Source organism: Vidua chalybeata, chromosome 6, assembly GCF_026979565.1.
Source record: "Vidua chalybeata isolate OUT-0048 chromosome 6, bVidCha1 merged haplotype, whole genome shotgun sequence".
Lineage (NCBI taxonomy): Eukaryota > Metazoa > Chordata > Aves > Passeriformes > Viduidae > Vidua > Vidua chalybeata.
Genome location: NC_071535.1, coordinates 38575020 through 38593931, shown reverse-complemented (window position 1 = coordinate 38593931; position 18912 = coordinate 38575020). Strand labels below are relative to the sequence as shown.

Below are 18912 nucleotides of genomic sequence, written 5' to 3'. Positions count from 1 at the left end.
TATCAGGCACAAGTTTTTCTATGGCTCTCATTAGTGCACTGCATATGAAGAAACCAATTTTTTATTTATCATAGGGCTTAGATGTTGAGGTTTAGAAAGCCATGCAAATCAAAAGTTCAGAATTGTAAGAAATTCAATTGTTATTTCATTCTTTGTGCTTGTCCTTTCTACTAAATGAGGCAGGGTTGTTAGTAAAAATAGTATACCTGCATGAGGGCAGAATTGTGTTGCCAGAGGTTTGACATTCAAAGGTTAACCTGTTCTAAACACTAAAGAAAAAACCTGCAGTAAATTATCTACAGAAGAGGATGCAAATGTATTTCCATTCCCTATATAGGTCCTCTCTAAGTGACTTCTCCAAGGCAACACAGTGGTTCACTTGGATAGTCACGATTAAACTCCTTGTGTTCTAAACTTTTGTCCTTGGGAGCTCCTGGCTTCTGAGTCTGGGGTTGCAGCAAGGTTAAATGCAATCTGAAGGTTTGTAACTGTGCAGCTTTATTCTGCACAGTTCCATCTTGATGGAGCTAGGGTCCTGCTATGGAGGCAAGTCTCTACGTAGGGGGAAAATAGGAAGGAAGAAACAGTTGCTGTTATTTTTAAGTGACAGCTTTCTTGTCAGGTTGTGTGTACTTGTGTTACAAGTAAATTGATATTTTTCTTTTTTAAAATAAAAATCATGCTTACTTATTCTAAGACTGCATTTGCAGATGTGTAGTACTGACTGTTTTGTTTAGCTTTCCAACGGCAGTAATCTAGAGCAGTGAGATTTTTTAAATTATTATATTTTTATTAATAAGCATGGACAGATAATTGTAGTTGCTTGTTGAAGAGGGCACTTAGTACTTGCATGATGACTTCCTCTGTAGGTCTCTGGACCAATCAAGTGACTGATAGTGGGAGGTGGAGGTGACAAGTAGGATTTTAATACCAAATAGAAACTACTAGAGTTTGAGAATAATACCTGTCTCTTCAGCACCCTCAAAAATCACAGTATTTAAAGTTCTGTAGCATCCAGAGCAAATGTGTTTACTTTGAATACAACCTCAAAACAGTCCGTACTTCCCAGCTCATAACCTGTCGTGGTAGCAGCTGGATGTTATGGAAACTTACCTGAAATTGCTCTAAAATTAAACATCATCGGTAATATTCTGTGGTTCAAAATGCACAATAACATTTGAGACTAGGAGACTGACAATACTGTCACTGCCAGCAGTAGGCTTCCTGTTTTCTTTTCTGTTCTCAGTGGCCATTAGCACCTGGTTCTGCTGGTTAGTAAATGGAAACCCTCCACTTGTGCTGGTCTCCAATGAGAGATGATCCTGACTTTCTACTGCTGTATCTTCTTATAAGCGTGGGGCTTAAACTTCAGCTCTGTGATGACTTATGTGTGGATAGAAACATCTCCAAAGCTCATGTTAGCTGTGAAGTTAAAGCTTCAAATATGCTAATATTATAGTGTTTTACTAGAAAACTGGGAGTATTTTGGAGCCTTTTTTTAGCAACAGGCAAAGTAATTGAGCGAATGAGTTATCATTTATATTGTAACTATCTTTTTAGAAATCTGACTCATGAGTTTTTTATGATTCATATGGTGATTTCACAGGTATTACCTTGCTGTACTACAGAATGTTCTACCCATGACCCAGGCAGTGTAATGGGCAGTGCCTCTTCTTGGCCTCCACCTTTTGTGTCCCCCCATATTGGCTTACACTGCTGTTTGTTTCAGTCCCTAGCAGTACTCTGGGATTTGAGCTCTTGTGACTGAGCTGACTTACCACCTGCTCTACCATCTTTGGGTGTTGGTGTAACCTCTAGCAGAAATGGTGGGCAAATGTTTAGGGTGGGTAACCTCGTCATATTTAGCTGTGGCAACTGACAGGGCTTATGATATAGATCTTAATAAATGTAATGGAGAGAAGGTCTTTTCCCCCATGGGAGGGGGACACTGACCTTGCAAGGAACCAGAATTGCTGATTGCTTCTCTCCCTAGTGGCAGTAATAGTTTGTATTTTAATCCTGATTAAAATTGTAGGTCTTCTTAGTTTTCCCTGCCACTTCAAACAGATTTTCTTTCAAAGTGGTGTTTTATAGTTAGCTTCAGCATTTAAAAAAAAATTACAGCTCCCCTGAAGAAAAACCAACCAAAAACCCCATTCTAAAGTCCCAACCCTTCCCTCTCCAACTTTTCAAATATTTGAATTTTTTTTTTGTTTCAAACTCTAGTTAAAAATATTTGTAATTATCTTTTTTGTTTTTGTTGTTGTTTTTCTTTTGTAGGAGGGGGTAGAGAGCTGAAAGGGATAACTTACTCAAAACTGGTAAGTACTTCTTCCTAAGGCTAAAATGGCTTACCTAAGAATAGATGATATGAAGAGCTGGCATCCATTCCTGGAAAACTTTGATGGTTACTGAAACTTAAATTCTACCTATTCTTATATTCAAGAATTAAGTCTTAAAAAGTAAATGTTGCTGATGGAAGTTTTATAAATAAAATCTCTGTAAGGCTGAGATTTGGGCCGAAGGGTCTGTAAGTATAATGGACATTTAAATTCATCTACTCAAAAATAATATTTTTTTCTGTGTAATGTGAAAACCAAATTTATTTGAAGGGGTTTTTGGCTCAGAAAGACTTCTCTTTAAAATTCTGAGTTATTCAGTGTCCTTCCATACACACAGAAGGCATTCATGGCTTTGTGTGTGCCCTACCTTTGTTTATATAAATATATATGCCTTGTCAGCTGTGTTTCTAGTGTAGCTTCCAAAATAGCCATAGTTGAAATAGTATTGTGATATTTTAGAAGTTCCCATGTAGATTGTATTTAATTGAGATAACAGAAGTGTGAATCACTTATGTGATTATTGTAGTTTAAGGTTTCATTCAGTCTTTGAATATATAAATAGTCTATATGCAGTGCATTGGGGCACTTATCTAAGTATGAAATTGTAAGTCTTGAAGCAACCACTTAAGAAATAAGTGATTATTGGTAATAAATGAATGCAAGCAAGAAATTGAATGGAGGACTGCTGCCTCCAATAGTTGAAATCCATCCAAAAATGCCTCATTTACCTCTTGCTCAATGCTCTTCCTGGCTGAGAAATGGAAGTATGTCTGGGTGTACAAGAGATGCATGTACTCCTGAATCCTGTGCCTTCCTTTTGGAAATCACCAATTCTGGTGTTGAGCAAGGCATTTGCTTGTTTTCCTTTAAAAATAATGAGATGAAGAATTTATGCAGGCCAAGCCATTCATGCAGTTTCAGTTGTCTACAAGCTTTTTATTTGAAATAACTGCACTCCCATAAGAATAAAGTGGAAAATGCACCATGTTCTGTGATCAATTCATAGATGGTTTTACACCTCTTTGAATGCATATTATAGGTAGTTTATAATGCTACTGAACTTAAGTTTTTTAATCTTCCCTTTAAATTCAGTCTAAAAGAAGAAAAGTTCAAAAATACTGAAAGTTTGCACTAGTAAAATGTATAGCCACTTAAGTAATTTTTTTACCTCCACTCAAAGGAAGTATGAACAATATTTAACCAAATGTCCTGATAGATATTTATAGACATTATTCTATGTAAACTGGAAAAAAACAGTTTAGGTTTTTGCTGGATGTAAGGAATGATTGGGTTTTTTTTTTGTTGTTGTTTTTTTGTTTTTTTTTTTTTTTTTTTTTTTTTTTTTTTTTTTTTTTTTTTTGGTTCTTTTTTGTTTTTTAACTGTATTAGTTGTGTATAAGGTACTTTGGGGGAATTCTAGACAGGGATAACTGAATAGTTATTCCTGCTTGGGAAGGGAAGCTGCAAGTGTGTGTTCTAGAGAGAAACAGTTGTATGTATTTCATATTCAGAATTTGGCAACTTGACCAATCTTTTAAATGAAATATATTTTTTCATGTTTATACCCCTATAAAGATAGCTAGGCTGAGCAACTACTCTTTTTCTGCAAGGCAGTGTCACTTTTTCCTTGAACCTCTTAAAAATTAATTTTGAAAAATCTTGCTAGCTGTTAAAGGCATAGATGCAATTAGCTTGGATTAGTTTTTATGAACCATCAATACTGCAATTTCTATCTGTCAAATTAAGTTGTGCATTAATAGAAGTTGCTCAATCTTTATATGTTCTTTTACAGAAATACCGTGTCATATTTACCATGTACATGTATTGGACTTTACAGTAACATATATTTAAGTGATGGATATTTTTTACATTCTTTTGGATTTCTTTTACATTCAGTTGAAATAACTGTTTTGCTGTTTTGCACTCAACTTTGAAGTTAGCATGTAGCTACAGAGCTGTGTGAACTATTCATCATGTGTGCCTTCTGAGTTTTTGAAGACACACTGAGAAAGAAACTGACCATATCTGCCTGTCTTTACCCTGAAACTGAATTTTCAAGGGTCAAAAAGACTTCTGGCCTCTGCAGTGGGTTCCATTTTTCATTAACCAGTCTCCCACGTGGTTTTCTGAAGCATGGCTTCTTTTGAAACTGCAGTGGTGGGGACTCAAAGCATGCTGTAATTGTTCTTGTCAGTGAGTAGAAGTAATAATCCGTGATTCTGTTTTCTCATTACTGTTTGTGGTAATAGGACAGGGAACTATATGTAATTTCCATGTATCCCTTGATACAGATTACAATTTTATAGAGACTAGTGCTGCAAAGGCAGCTGTTTTCACTCATCTGTGTCACATGTGGGAGAGGCCCTTGCAGAAGGTCATTTCATGTGTTGGCTAGAAAGTTTGATCAGGCCTTTGTTATTTAAATAAGTAACTTTAAGCTAACAGCAGACAACACTGACAAAGAGTTTAAATGTAATGCTTTTTAACTCCCCTTTATAATCTACTCTTTTTGTAACATATTTCTGTTTGAAAAGATAAATGATAAATAAAACAGAACACTCACCTTCAACCTTTTTTTTAGGAGTTCACAAATTTGTCCACTACTTCAGTTTATTGTAGTGAGACAGTATTAAAATAAAATTCTTTAACTTAGGGGAATTACTCTCTTTTTGCAGCCTGCATGTCTAATCAAAGCTGTCAGGATCCTTTTGAAAACATTGTAGTCTCTTTAGGAAGGCCTCTGAATTGGCAACAACACCTGTGCAATGAATGTGAGCAATTTTCAAATAATAAAAAAGTAGGAACTATTTTAACACAGCAACAATTCCTCAATTGTGGTGTCTGGATGGAAAAGTTACTGGAAAAATTGCTATATAATGTTTTCCAGTGACTTTCATGTGTTTGCATTTATAGATGTTTTTACACAGGTTCCCCTATGATGTGAGCACATGGGAATCTTAATCCTGTTTCAGAAGATGATACTTTTAACATATTTCTGAAAAAAAAATCTCTTGTCCAGCATTCAGAGCTTTTAGAAGTATGTTTGATAATGCTTTTCTGTGTCAGAGATTGGTGGGATTAATTTGGTTGTAGTACAAGTGAAGATGCTAAACTTTATACTTATGATCTGCAAGTAGATTTCAAAGATTAAAAAGATTATAAAATTAATCTTTTTGAAATGTCTTGTACTGCTTAATATCACTCTTATGTTCCTTCAGAACAGATTTCAACTGAAGTTACTAACTTGGCACAAACTTTAGGCAGTGAGTTATTAATATATTAATGTTGTTCTGTTAAATAACATGCACACTGTCCCATCTAAGAACAGCTCTATAGTATCATGAAAGTGTGTTATGCAGTGCATTCAATTTAACTATTTATTGTGGTTGTAGAATTTTATTCTCCAGAATAAGCTTTCATTGACACAGATTTTTAAAACATTCTCGGTAGTTAAATTTGCTAATTTAATATGCAACTGCAATAGGATATTGGTAGGAAACAGCTGCCTGCAAACTAAGATAAGGGATAAGTATATCAACTTTTGGATATGTGGGAAGTAACAAATTTGGCTAAATGACTCCAAGGCGGGCATTTTGTAGAGCCTGCAGATTTCTTGTGTTCAAAAGACTGACTGTATTTAGGCATTTGAATATAGTTCACTGTTGAATTCCTGTTGTGTTATAATCTCCTTTTTTCAAATGGACTCTTCTCCTTCACTAACCAAAATAAAACCTTTATTTTTCTATAGGACTAGTGTTAAAGTGGAAACCAGAAACTAAAGGCACTGGAATCAGCAAAGACACTTCTAGAGAAAGTGGAGAAGGTAGAGAATGGAGCTGCAGACTCTACAGGAGGCTCTGAAAGTGGAAATTCAGGTTCACCAGGTAATTTATATACTTTCTTGCTTTAAAGCAATAGCAGCATTAGTACTGCTGACAGTATTGCTACTAATGGGAGCATTAAGCAATAGAACTTCAACTATAGTAATAATTGTTTTATAAGCTTGAAACTATTTCAGAATTTTATACTCTGCATTTTGACCTGACCACCTGTTGTTTTTTAGCAAATGTGAAAAATCTACATATCAAACTGTGGGTGGGGATTTTTTTTTTTAGTATTTTGTAGCAGTAATAAAAACATTCTGAAAACTGTTCAGCTGCTTCTGTCTGGAAGGTTTTTCTGATGTTCTGAAGCCAACTTCAGTATTCAGTTGGCAATGGAGGAATATGGTGGAGAAACTTTGAAGTGAAAGGTATATAGTGGTGCATAGTTTAATCTGATGCTCCTCTTCTGGAATGTCTTCTACTTCAGTAGCTTCTAAACTATATTTTTGATAACGAAAAAGTTGTAGTGCTTGGGTCTTTTTACTAGTACCCTGTTCAATTCTATATGGCAGTAGGGTTGCAGTTTGCCATTGTTTTACAATGCCAGTGAGCAATTATTACAACTAATGATGCTAAAACCTAATCTAGTAAATATAGGAGGACATATGCATATTAATTCTTGGAAGAAAATTATTACAGCCATAGACACAGACTAGCTGCAAATGTGAAATGTTAAATTTAACAAGACCTTTTCTAAACACAGATCTCCAAGTACTTCTAATGCTCTTCACATATCTGAAACTCATAACTGTTACACAGTGGATAAAAGAAATATGATAAGTAACATTGATCAGTGTAGTCCATCATATGAAATTTGGAAAATGTTTCAAAATTACTTGGTGACTTGTCTAAACTGTGATCTGGATGACTTGTTCAGTACTTGCTGCAATGCTGCACATATTGCAAGAACTCGAATGGGTGAATTAGTAAAATCAAGCTATGTCTGCTTTAACAAAATACAACTTACAGCCAGGGAGCAAAACCTGAAAAAGCTAAGGATAGATTTCCAGAACTATGGATGAGTATTTTGCTCTCCTCAGTAACTCCAAGGCCTTTGTATTCAAAACTTCAATGAAGTTTTGTTGTGGAGGTAAGGAAGTTCAGAAATTACCCATGGCATTTTGCTGCAGACATAGAAATATTTAAGGCCAGTAAGTAATTTTTTCAAGTATTAACTATTGTAAAGCAATCAAAATATTAATCATGCTTGTGTTTGTATGACAGTGTTTACCCCTTGTGTGCATCTTCATTCCCCTTTGTGCCCAAGTGAACCAAAAATTTTAAGACTGTGAATTCTGAATAACCTTTTGCATCTGTTCATAATGACACTGATGAACAGGGATGAAGACTGAGAAATGTCCAAAAAGACCTTTTTTAAACAGCTTAAAGTTGGTGGGGTTTTGACTTTCTTTACTTTGCCCAGTTGCCATTAAAAGTGAACTTTGCACAAAAATCAGCTTTAATTAGATTTAGTTTTAGTTCATGAAACTAGAAAAACCATTATATCTGAAGGCGGTCTTTTTTAATTCGAGATGCTGTATATTTCTATAATCAAGGTTAAGAAAAAGTCTGTATGTTTACAGTGGAAAATAACACTTGCAACAAAATATTGGGTGCTTCAGTAAAGGTTTTGTGAACTGTTCTTGTGTGGTTATTGCTTGTCAGCATGCACACTGATAGAAATTAAACTGGTTTTGACACTAAAAAAAAATCTTCAAATTAAATACTTGAACTTTCTCATATAGCTCTGAATTTTGTACCTAAAGAGATATAATATGTTCCTTCTTTTCACTCAGGATTTATGAAGAATTGTCTCTCGTCATCTTTTACTTCTCTGGGGAGAAGTAAAAGATTTTACTTTTTCTGAGGACTCTTTAACAAAGCTTGCCAACACTCACACAGTCCTGGTTTGTTGTCATGTTGGAAGTGGTGGACAGGTGTCTGTGATGAGCATAAGGAATTCAGCTCAGCTCTGTAGCCAAACCCTCCCAGCTTCCTGATGCAGTGTGTTGCCTGTGACTGCTTACATGGCTGTACAAGTGATGCTTAGTATGATGTGGTTTTGTTTGTAGAATAGCTCCTTGGGTTTTGCCTCTTCCGTTTCACTTCCAGAACTCTGAAGCTTTCATAAAGCTGCTTTTGCAAAGTGTATCTAAAACTACCAGTAAGAACTCAAAAAAGGTGTTTAGCCGTTCAGAAAAAGCTACTTTTTTGTCTACTTTCTATGATCAGAGAATCCACCATGAATGACACCTGACCAGATCACTTCTATATGAGTGCACAACTTGGATATTCAAATATCTTTCCTGTCAAAGCTATATTGCTTGTCCTGAGAAGGGATGCATCAAGTCTAAGTAGTTCATTCTGCTACTGTGTTGACTTAATTAAGATAAATTTGAAGCAGTTTACTCTTTGTAGTTTTGATCACAAGAGGTGCTAAAGGACTTATATTTAGCTATTCTTAAAGAAGGGTTGAGTTTCATGGATGATTCCTCAAGCTGATGTGTGGAAGGAACCGAAAGCATTGTTGTCCTTCTCTTATTTCATGGCAGAAAGATCAGTAGCTTTTAAAATATCTTAAATTTAGCTTATGTGTAAGAGGCATCTTTTTTCCTTAGGATTGTATGACGTAGTACTGTGTGATCCAAAAATGTAGCAATATTTTATGAAGAGTTTACAGTACTGACTATATTGTCTTATGACTGCATCTGCAGAAGCACTTTGTATAAAAACTAACAGATTTGTTGCTTCTCAAGCTCCAATGTGGCAGGAAGCACCGAGGAAAAATAAGCTAAGTCTGTTCCTGTGATGCTGAATGGCAGCATGACGAAACAATAATATTCAGTGTAGATAAATGCCAAGTGATGCACTTTGGAAAAACAGACCCAGTTTTACATCTGCAATAGCAGGCTGTGAACTGGCTGTTTGCACTGTGGAAGGAGGTTTTGCAGTTCAGAGTACTTGAGTGTAGCACGTAGTTTTAAACTTTCTCTCCAGATGATAGAGACAAACTAGAGAATTATGGAAGAGTGCCAAGAGTGAACAAAGCAATGGAATGATTTGTGCATGAGGAGTTGTTCAGTCTGAAGAAGTGAAAACTGATGGGGGAATGTGGTGTGGAAAAAATGTAAGAACAAACTGCATAAAGAAGCAGCCATAGAATCATACAGTGTCTTAAGTTGGAAGGGATCTGTAAGGATCATCAAGTCTAGGTTCCAACTCCTCTTGACTCAAGTCAGCTCTGGTTTTCTGTAATCGTATTAGTCCTTCATGCCTGCATTGTAAGGAAACAGATTCAAAAGAAAAAGGAGGTCATCCTTTTACGCAAGAGAGCTGTAATTTAACTTGGGAACTTATGGTCACAGAATCTAGAATGTTTTCCTGGTTCAAAAAGTAATGAACGCAGATCAGTGAAAGAAATGTGTGTTAGTAGCTACTAAACCTAAGACATAATCTTTGAAAACATTAGAGATGTAAATTTCTACAAATTTACCAAAAAAGTTATTAGGAGTTTTTGCTTTACATTGTTTGTCTTCATTCTGGGCTCTGATTTCCTTGGTAACTTTTTCCTTGCTTAGTAATAGACAGCATTCTCCTGCAGCTGCCTGAAGGAAGTGAGAGAGGAAGAATAGTGAATGGTAACAATCTGTCTGTTTTCGTTTGGATGTGGAGGGCATCTCTTCTACAATGATCTCAATCTCTCTTTGAGGGAGAAAAGTGGCAAAGATACTTCTGAACATGGGTCTTCCATCTGGTACCAGCCAAGTCAACACACAGGCAGAGCTTTAGTACTTGAAACATTCTGCCCTTGAATATACAAACAGCTTTTGTGCCTGCAGCAGTTATCAGTAGTTTGTGTTTCTTGTGACGGCAAGCAAAGAGGCCAGCAGTTCTAGAGGAGACACAGCTATTAGATTATCTTACCCAGCTGGCTTAAATGGTCTTTAAAAAGCATCACTTGTTCAAGAGCTGTTTAGGAGGAGCAAAAGTGATGGCTTAATACAGTACTTTTACTGTATTAATAAGAATGGGTTTGGAAATGTTATAATACTGGAATCCAGGCTTTGCTATTGAAATGCTGTAAACAAAATATTTTGCTTTTACAATGGTTCTTAAAATATACTGAATTTTAAATTGTTCAAAATACTTGTAATGAAAATTTTCATTGTATTGTTGCATTTTTTTTTCTTTCTAGAAATTGGTTGCCCAAATGAAGCAAGATCCACAGGTAACTATTTTTATATTGGATTATTTCCCTTAAAATTTTAGATATTTCTAGATCACCTTCTTCCTTGCTGACACAGTGTTTAGAAGAAAACTTGTTCATAAGTTTTTGAACAAAGACTGTTGGATTGTTAAAACCAAAATTCTTGCTATTATGGAGCTTTTTGCCTCATATATATTCTTAATAGTTTAAATCAAGTGACTTTTCTGGGCTATGGTGCAGTTCAGATGAGCAGTAAGTTTCTGATTCTATTGGAAGCTGCTCTCTATAAAAGCTGCCATAGTTCACAATAACTCTTTGAATTTTTGGAGTATCAGAAGGTACACAGTACAAGAAGAGAGAGGATATTCTGTCCAAGAAATTTTGTCCAAACAATATAGCTTAAGGTTGTGTTCAGATTGCCTGTGTTGGGTGTCTTACTGGCCCTGTAGTCTCCATAGAATGGAAACTTGGCCTTGGGAAGTTTCAGAGCTTCTGAATTTGGATAACTGGACTCCCTGCATAGACAGCAGTTAAACACTCCTGGATGCTGGATGGGGAGTGCTCTGGAGCTCTCAAACCAGTGTGAAATGTTGAGTAGAGGGATAAAGGCTGCTCACTTGAGGCTTGCTGTTAAGAGCTCCCATCTCCATACAATAGTAAATGTCCTGTAATTTTCTGAATGTGCATTTTTTTCTGAGCTCAGTGAAGTGAGAAGATAGTTTTTAATAACATTCAGGTAGTTAAACTTCTGACAGGGAGGGTTAAGCAGGGTGTATTGGAAAATCTGGTCTTTTGAACATTGTTATTCTGATGGGATTTGGGTAAGATCTGCTGCTCAAATTCACTGGTCAGGTCTGCTAACAATTAGTCTGCAGGGCAGTTCGCTTTCGGTTCATACTTGCTGAAAGTGAGGTCATGCTGCAAACAGCCATGCAAAGTTCCTAGAGTTAGGAAAAGTAAATCTGGTCTCTGTTTCCAGTGCTCTTAATGCATTTTTATCCCAGATTATTAAGTAGAATCTAGAAGTAGGGAGGATGACTGGTCATTATCTGGTTTTGCTGGAATCAGAGACTATTTGCAAGCTGAGATAAAAATGCATTTCAAAATTGGAGGAATATAAAAATAGGGAATATGCATGAAGTTTCTGTGATGATGTTAGTCTTGTGTTTTAATATTTCTGATTAGCAGACTAAACCTGCATAATCTATTATGAAAACTTTACAACATAATTGAGAACAAAAAAAGTGAGAAAGGACAAAAATTAAGGAAAACCTGATTCCCTGTGACGTTTCTGCAGGGCTTCATATGTTTTAGACTAAAGACAGATGTTTCTTTAATTTTTTTTTTTGTATTTCAATAGAAAAGAAAAAGTCCTGGTAAAAAATTGTCTTCTCTCTGCATCTTTCTAGTGTTTCTTATGGCTTTAAAATATGAAACTTTAAAAAGTGCTACTGTAAGCAAAGTGGTAATATGAATGATGTGTCAAAGCAAATGTAATTCTCTTTAACGCAGTCTAAGGCATAAGCATACATGGAAATAAGGACTTATGTATGTTTGCCTTCAATTGATATATGTGTCAATTAAGATTTAGTAGATATGCTTGATATTCTACGTAGTTAAGTGTAAATGTCTTTGGATAAATAGCATAGGTGAGAATGTTTTAGATAACATACCATAGCATACTGTTATATACAGTATGATACTGTTGTATTACATATTAACAAACATTTATTGTTTAATTTGTAAACTTGATGAAATGTACAAATGTGCTTTATAATGTGATAAGCACTAATGGATGTTTTAATGAAATCTTCTTTTCAAACTGGGTTATCTCTCCGAGTGCTAGAAAGGTCCTCTGATTATTGTTGCACTCAGCGACTTAAATAAGGCTTTGTTGAGCCATTTGAATTTTATTGGCTGTACATCCAGAGGTGCTGTATTTGTAATACACTATGCAAAAACAAAACAAACAAACAAAAAAACCCACCTTCCTGCTACTACTCTTTGTTAACAAATGGAATATCTTTCTCACAGATATTTTTTCTTTCTAATCAGAACGCTGATTTGAAGAAACAACTTCATGAACTTCAAGCCAAAATCACAGCTCTGAGTGAGAAACAGGTAGGGAAACAGAGATGTATTTTTAACACTGTGTTCTAAAGATGTCTCTTTTCCCAGCTTCCAAGAGAGCTGCTAAATCTTTAAGTGCAAAAATAAGCGTGGGCAACCAGACATTTTTGATTTTTGATTTCTCAGTAAAGGATAGGATGAGTTATTGTGAGTCTATCAAACAAGAAACTAGTTTAATCAGTGGAAGTTATAGCAATTTTTCTTGTGTTGAAACAAACATTTTATATTAAGGGAGATGGAAAAATGGATTAATTTTGTCACTTTCTTTATTATTATCTTGAAACTTCTTCTAAACTCAACCATTCTGGTTTGGGCAAATCTTTGGATTTTGACTTAGTAGGTCCACACTGTGTATATGGGTGAGTATGCTGGATTTTTTCTTAATGTCAAAACCAACTAAATGTATGTCAGTTATGGGTACTTAATAGACAATTTGAAAATTAGTTGGAATGCTTTTACCATGATAAATTACACCACAATTGTCTTATGCTTGCCATTTGGTAGGAATTCTGTTTGACAGCTCTAAAGTATGAGTAATAATTAAAACTGAATGTTTAATAGAAAGATTGTTGAACTTGAACATGGGTCTTGTGAATAGCAAGAAGAAAAAGACGTAATATTGATATATCTACAAAATTTGTTCTCACTTTTTTTTTTAAACATGAAAGAGCAACACATGCACAAGCCCCTCATACGCCACATCATCCTATCCCTAGTAAACTGACTTAAGCAGTCCCTTATTTTGTTGCTTAATATATCAATAATGGAACCAAATTAGATCAGTAGATTAGACCTTTGAAGAGGGAAAAATTTTAGAGCATTGATAAAATGCATGAGTGTCACAACTAGATACCTCTATTTGTCTGTTACTAGCTGCATGTGTTCTGTTTTGAGTATTACTATCCCTAAAAAATAGCCAGACAGTGATTAACATTTATCTAGGAATTTTGTTTACTGAAAAAAATATAGTATGTTTTAATAGTGGAACAGTGAATCTAGGACGAAACATGTAAGGATAATAAGGAAAATGATTTTTTAATGAGAATAGTAGTTCAACAAAAACTGAGGTTTTGCTGATGTGATAGCATGCCTCTCTTGAAGATTTATTCTCTAAAACCAGCATGAGCCTCTGCATGTGGCTATGTCTCACAGCAAGCTGTTTCAGGATTCTCTGGTAAGCTCTGGATGTCCATGGTAATTTCAAAATGAGCTTGTTTTGATGCCATGAAGCAAGCTGTATTGACTACCAGTTCACGTGATGAGCACAAACAGGCAGTGGGACACTGAGTGGAATGTAAGAAAGCAAGTACATCCTGCCATAACTTTTAAACTTGTATTTATAACTCTGTAAAGTTATGCTGCAGAATGGTCTATACTAACACGTATTTCAAATTACCCATCACTAGAAATGGACCTATATTTTTTCTATTGAACTCAAAGTGCTAAATTACACTTGTTCATGGGATGAACATGGGTTAAGTTTCCAAAAGGTGTTGAAAAATAAGTTTGAGTTTTCTTCTACCACACAGTGAATACAGTGTGTATGAACTCACAGTAGTTTGCTTCTTTGTATTTTTTGGGTTTGATTATCAGAACAACAGTGAACTTCCCCATGATTGTTGAAGATTAAATGTTTTGTTATATCTACTACTGGACTGCAGAGCAGCCAGTGTTCCAGATGATAATGTTGTTAAAGTAGTATGACTGCTAAAGTGCAATGGTAATGGTAATATAAGTTCTGGGAAAAGAATCACAACTTCCCTGTGCAGAGAAGTGCTCACTCCCTCTTTATTTGCAAGAATCTGTTGTATATAAATCTGTGGCTTAGCAATGCAGTTAAGCAGCACCTTAGAGACTACAACAAAACCCTTCTTCTGTTTTCACTTTCACTTCTCTTCAGGAAAAATCATTATTATCAATTGCTTTATGGGTAGAATATGAATCAGCAATTTAATTTTCACACAGCATGGAGAAATATTCCGTTTTGCACAGTAAATATAATGGTTTACATCATGCAGTGCTTGTGTTAAGAAGGGGCGCAACACGTGCAGTCTGTACTCTTGTTTAGAGTCAAGTAGTTCTGGTGCCTGATATCCAATGAGTAAACTCTGAGGGCCCAACTCCACTGTGGACACTTATAGGATGCATAATGGTCACTGTTCAATAAGCTTTTAATGAAGTTTGAGAAACTAAAGTTCCAGCCTGAGTGGTGTCCCTACTTGGAGATGTGGAGCTGAGATGCTGGTGTTAGAGAGGCAGAATAATGAAATATTTTTGGCTTGTGAAATGTTATGTCACCCTAATGCATGCTTTTTCTTTGCTCTCTTATTTAATGAAGTTGGATGAAGACTTGTGCAAGAACCAAGTCAGCGGTAGCTTTAGCTAAAAGCTTTTAGTTGCTTTAGGACTTTCCTCTGTTTCTGAAGCATTGTGAGAGGAGTGCCGACACTTGCTGCCAGTCACTGCAGTGATTCATAGTGGCTTAGGTGTCTTGCTGAGCATTAGTAATGACAGTTCTGTTCAGAAGTTTGTGAAATTGAGGTGATCCAGCAAAGTACAAAAAGAAAGCAAGTAGGCTGTACAGTGTGTAGGCTTAAACCTAAAAAAATTTGTTAGCTGATGCAGGGTTGAACTGTTACAGCATAAGGTATGTCATATATTCATATGTTTTTTGAAAATGTCAGAGGTGAAAATAAAGGCTTTGATTTGTTACACCTGAGAGGTGATGAAGCAATGTATGCTGAGTGTGTTAACACTTGAAAGGAAAACTGCAAAAAGAGAAAAAACTTACTTGAAAATGACTTGCATTTGAAGGGCTATAAGCTTGAATCCTTCAGACTAGTAGATTTCTCTCTGCTAGTCTCTTTGTATTATTTTCAGAGTTGTAAACTATGCTTACTTTTCTAATCTGTGGGCAATAAGTGAAATTCAGTTGAATAGTCTTGCTCCTCAGCTATAAATGTGAGAGCTGCAGTCTGGAAACTCTGAATGCATTTTTTTATAAATGGTTTCCTCTTTCTTTCCCGGCCCCCCTCTTCAGTAAAGAGAAGTCAAGAGTAACTTTTTTCAGAACAGTTGTAATTGCCAAATCTAAGGTTGAGTTGTAAATGTGAATTGATTCTGTTGCTTTGGAGGAATGTTTTTTTCTATGTTTTCACATCTTTGGAAGAAATTCACAGTCAAAGTCTAGCACTTTTTCCTTCGCTTTTTATTCTATGATAGGTTCTTCTCTTGGCATTATGATTTGTAGAATTTTACCCACAATTACTTTGCACTACACAGCTTTTGTCTGGGTTAAATACACTCTTTACAATACAAAAATTTAAAGAATGTATTTTAAAAATTTTTCTGTGAGGAAGTTTTTAATGTATACTTCTTTTTTGTTTATTTTGGGGAGATGGGTTGGAAATTATTACCAGTGACACTGATGAAAGGCTGAGGTAGAGCAGGGCTAGCATAAAGGAGGAAGGGATGTAATCTTGAAGTAGTACCTTTTCTTCTGCCTACTTTCCTCTATAATTAATTTAAAAACCAAAGAGTATGCACTTACAGATATATCATAATTATGTATCATAATAGTACTTAATTTTGAAGACAAGGAAGAGGTCATGTGGGCAGCAAAAAAATGTATTTTTTTAGCAATATCATGTCAGATATAGAGGAATTTCTAAATGTGTTCTTATCACAATCTCCTGGAAAAGTTAGAGCAGTACTCAGTCTTAAATGTGAAAGAAAACTAACACAAATAGTCTTTTGACTCTGTGATAAAAGGGTGCTGGTGGTAAGCAGGACGAAAGAAATCAAATGTCTATTTCCCTTGTATTTGAAAATAAAATGCAAATATCTCTTCCTGTAGTTGCAGTGAAATTCATTGAATCTCTAAGAATAGTGTTGTGAAAACCAGACTTGTATTATAATGTATTTCCTCTTAATGTTGAAATAATAAAGTGGATCCCTCAGTTATTTTGATTTCTGTATATATGCAAGAAAAAGTAATCAAAAATAGTTATCAGCATATATATGCTTTATGGAGATACTTGTGGTTTTATTTTTTCACAGGAGAAAAACTTTAACATACTTTATTGTGAAGAGCAGTTGAAACTGTGGAATATAATTAGAAAAAATGCACACCATAAAAGCAAGTTTATTATTATGAATAGGCAAATCTAGTGAATTTTCTTTGTATTTACAGCTTACAGCAAATTGAGATAGATGAGGTTATTCTAAGTCCTGTATGTTCAGGGTGAGACTTCTTTTAACCTTGCTACTAAATAGCAAGTAATGAGAAAGGGTATTTGGGATAGATATAAAAAATGACAAAGTAATTTAATCATGGTTTTGTATAGTTGAATAAATGTAAACATGTGGTTTAGATTGACAAAGGAAGCTTGTTATTTAAGTTTCCAAAAATTGCCAGGAATAGCTCTTAAGCAATACTGTTGCTATATTTATTACAGGTACCATAACTTAGTAATGAAAAGATTGGTAGTGTGCATAAGTTCATCCTATGAGACTGTTCTTGTTGAACAGTTGTCAGTCACAGTAAAGGTGAATTTTTATGGAGGCTTTTTGAGCACGTTATCAGAAAATTGTATCCAAAACATGTTCCATTGTGTTCTGTAAAGAGCAGCAGCAGTGTTTGGTGAGAGGAATGTAAGCTCAAGAAAGCTAGAGGGCAGGAGGGAAACTGGGTACAGTTAACAGGTAGGAAAGAGCACTTCACGCTTGTGCATAAGAAGGTAGGCAAGGTATGCCTGTGTGTTGTAGATATACCAGATGAACACCATCACAACTTAGGACTAAAAATCTGGAAAGAAATAAAAAAGTCACTTTTTACTCCTCCAGTTTTGTCTGGAGTTTCTGATACTTCCTTTCTCCACGATTGATCGAGGGCATATTAAAATGCCAGTTATTTTGTCAGTAATGGATCAAGTCTGCAAATATGCCATATGAAAGTTTAATTACTAATAGCTAGAGGCAGGTGATGCCTAATTTCAGTTCCAGTTGTTTATCTGGAACTGTACATATAACTGTATTAAACACTGATCTTTTCTAAGTAAATGGTATGAATGATAAAAATATGCTAATTTGCATGTAACTACAAGAATGCATTTATACCAACTGTTTATAAAGAAGTTGTAAAATACATGAAAAAACCTGTTTGTATAATCCTTCTTAGCCTGTTTGAAGTAGTCAGTCATTTTTTCCTGTCAAAAAGATACTGGTCTATCTGGACGTAAGGAGAAGTAAGTTAACTGCCTCAGTGAATTGTCAGATCCTTTTGAACCTGCTGATAGGTGTGAACAGCACCTGTTTAGAGGTGAATATTCAAAAAATCTGCATAAGCTTACTATTTTAATCCTTGGTATTTATTTAATTTCCATCCAAATATTGTGTGAAAATGTGAATATAATGACTTCTCATTAAGTTATCATCTTCCATATTCTCAAGATATACTGGCTGAAGCAAATTTTGGACATTGCACAGATGATTGTAGATAGGCAGAGTGGATGCATCTCTCCCTGCTGCCTCTTTTGTCCCAAATTCTCTTGCAAAACTGGTGTTATAGTCATTTGTATATGACTGAAATATTGCTAAGCTGTCTCAGACCTTTTATAAAGCTTAAATCATGATTAAACCCATACTGGCATGTAAACTTGGATTTCCCATTCTTCTCTTAATCTAACTCCACCTAGACCTCTCACTGTTGGTTTGTGAACTTAATTTTTGCATATCTAATGTACAATTAACACTGGAATAACTCAATTTAAGAAATGTAAGTGACCGTTTCCTGATGTCATTAAAAAGAAGAAAAACTCTCCACACCTCTCCCCTGCTACTCTTCCCTCAGCACTGATTTTTTGGCTCAACTTTTAATTTTTGAGTTCATGCTGTATTTAAGCCAGATTTGGAAGCAGCTGGAGAACTTTTTTAAATGAACCTAGTTGGATACATCTTTCATCTTCATATAAGCCAGGGCATAACTCCAAAATAGCCTGCTCTGCTTGAAAATCAACATTGTAGATAGAAAATGGGCAATTAAACTACAGTATTTCCTTGAAAATCCCCTACTGATGGAGAGAGTTGGTTCTTAGATGCTCCTGCATGTTTTGACTTGCCGGATAACCTCACACATCAGTAGTTATTTCAAAGCCTACTATTCCCTTTTCACTTTTATACTTGAAGGGAAGACAAGTGAAGCATTAGATGATGATGGCTGGGATTTAGGCTGTTTTGTATAGCACCCTTAAATGCCTCTTAGTTGGATGCTGGGTAAAGGGATTAAATCTACTAATGAATTTTTATAAGTTAAAACAGATTTAAGTTAGTTCATTGTGCTCTGTTCTGC

General features: G+C 35.3%; 1 protein-coding gene across 6 annotated transcripts in view; it reads left to right on the top strand.

The window, feature by feature from the left end:
* Positions 1-18912, top strand: part of PHF21A (PHD finger protein 21A) — a 124506-nt gene that overhangs the window by 29660 nt on the left and 75934 nt on the right. For all 6 annotated transcript variants that reach the window (XM_053946171.1, XM_053946166.1, XM_053946168.1 and 3 more), the window contains 4 exons: positions 2281-2321; positions 6091-6226; positions 10422-10454; positions 12489-12554. In XM_053946171.1, coding sequence (XP_053802146.1) covers positions 6173-6226; positions 10422-10454; positions 12489-12554 — 153 coding nt within the window. In that variant the 5' untranslated portion in view covers positions 2281-2321; positions 6091-6172. The remainder of the gene's footprint in view (positions 1-2280; positions 2322-6090; positions 6227-10421; positions 10455-12488; positions 12555-18912) is intronic.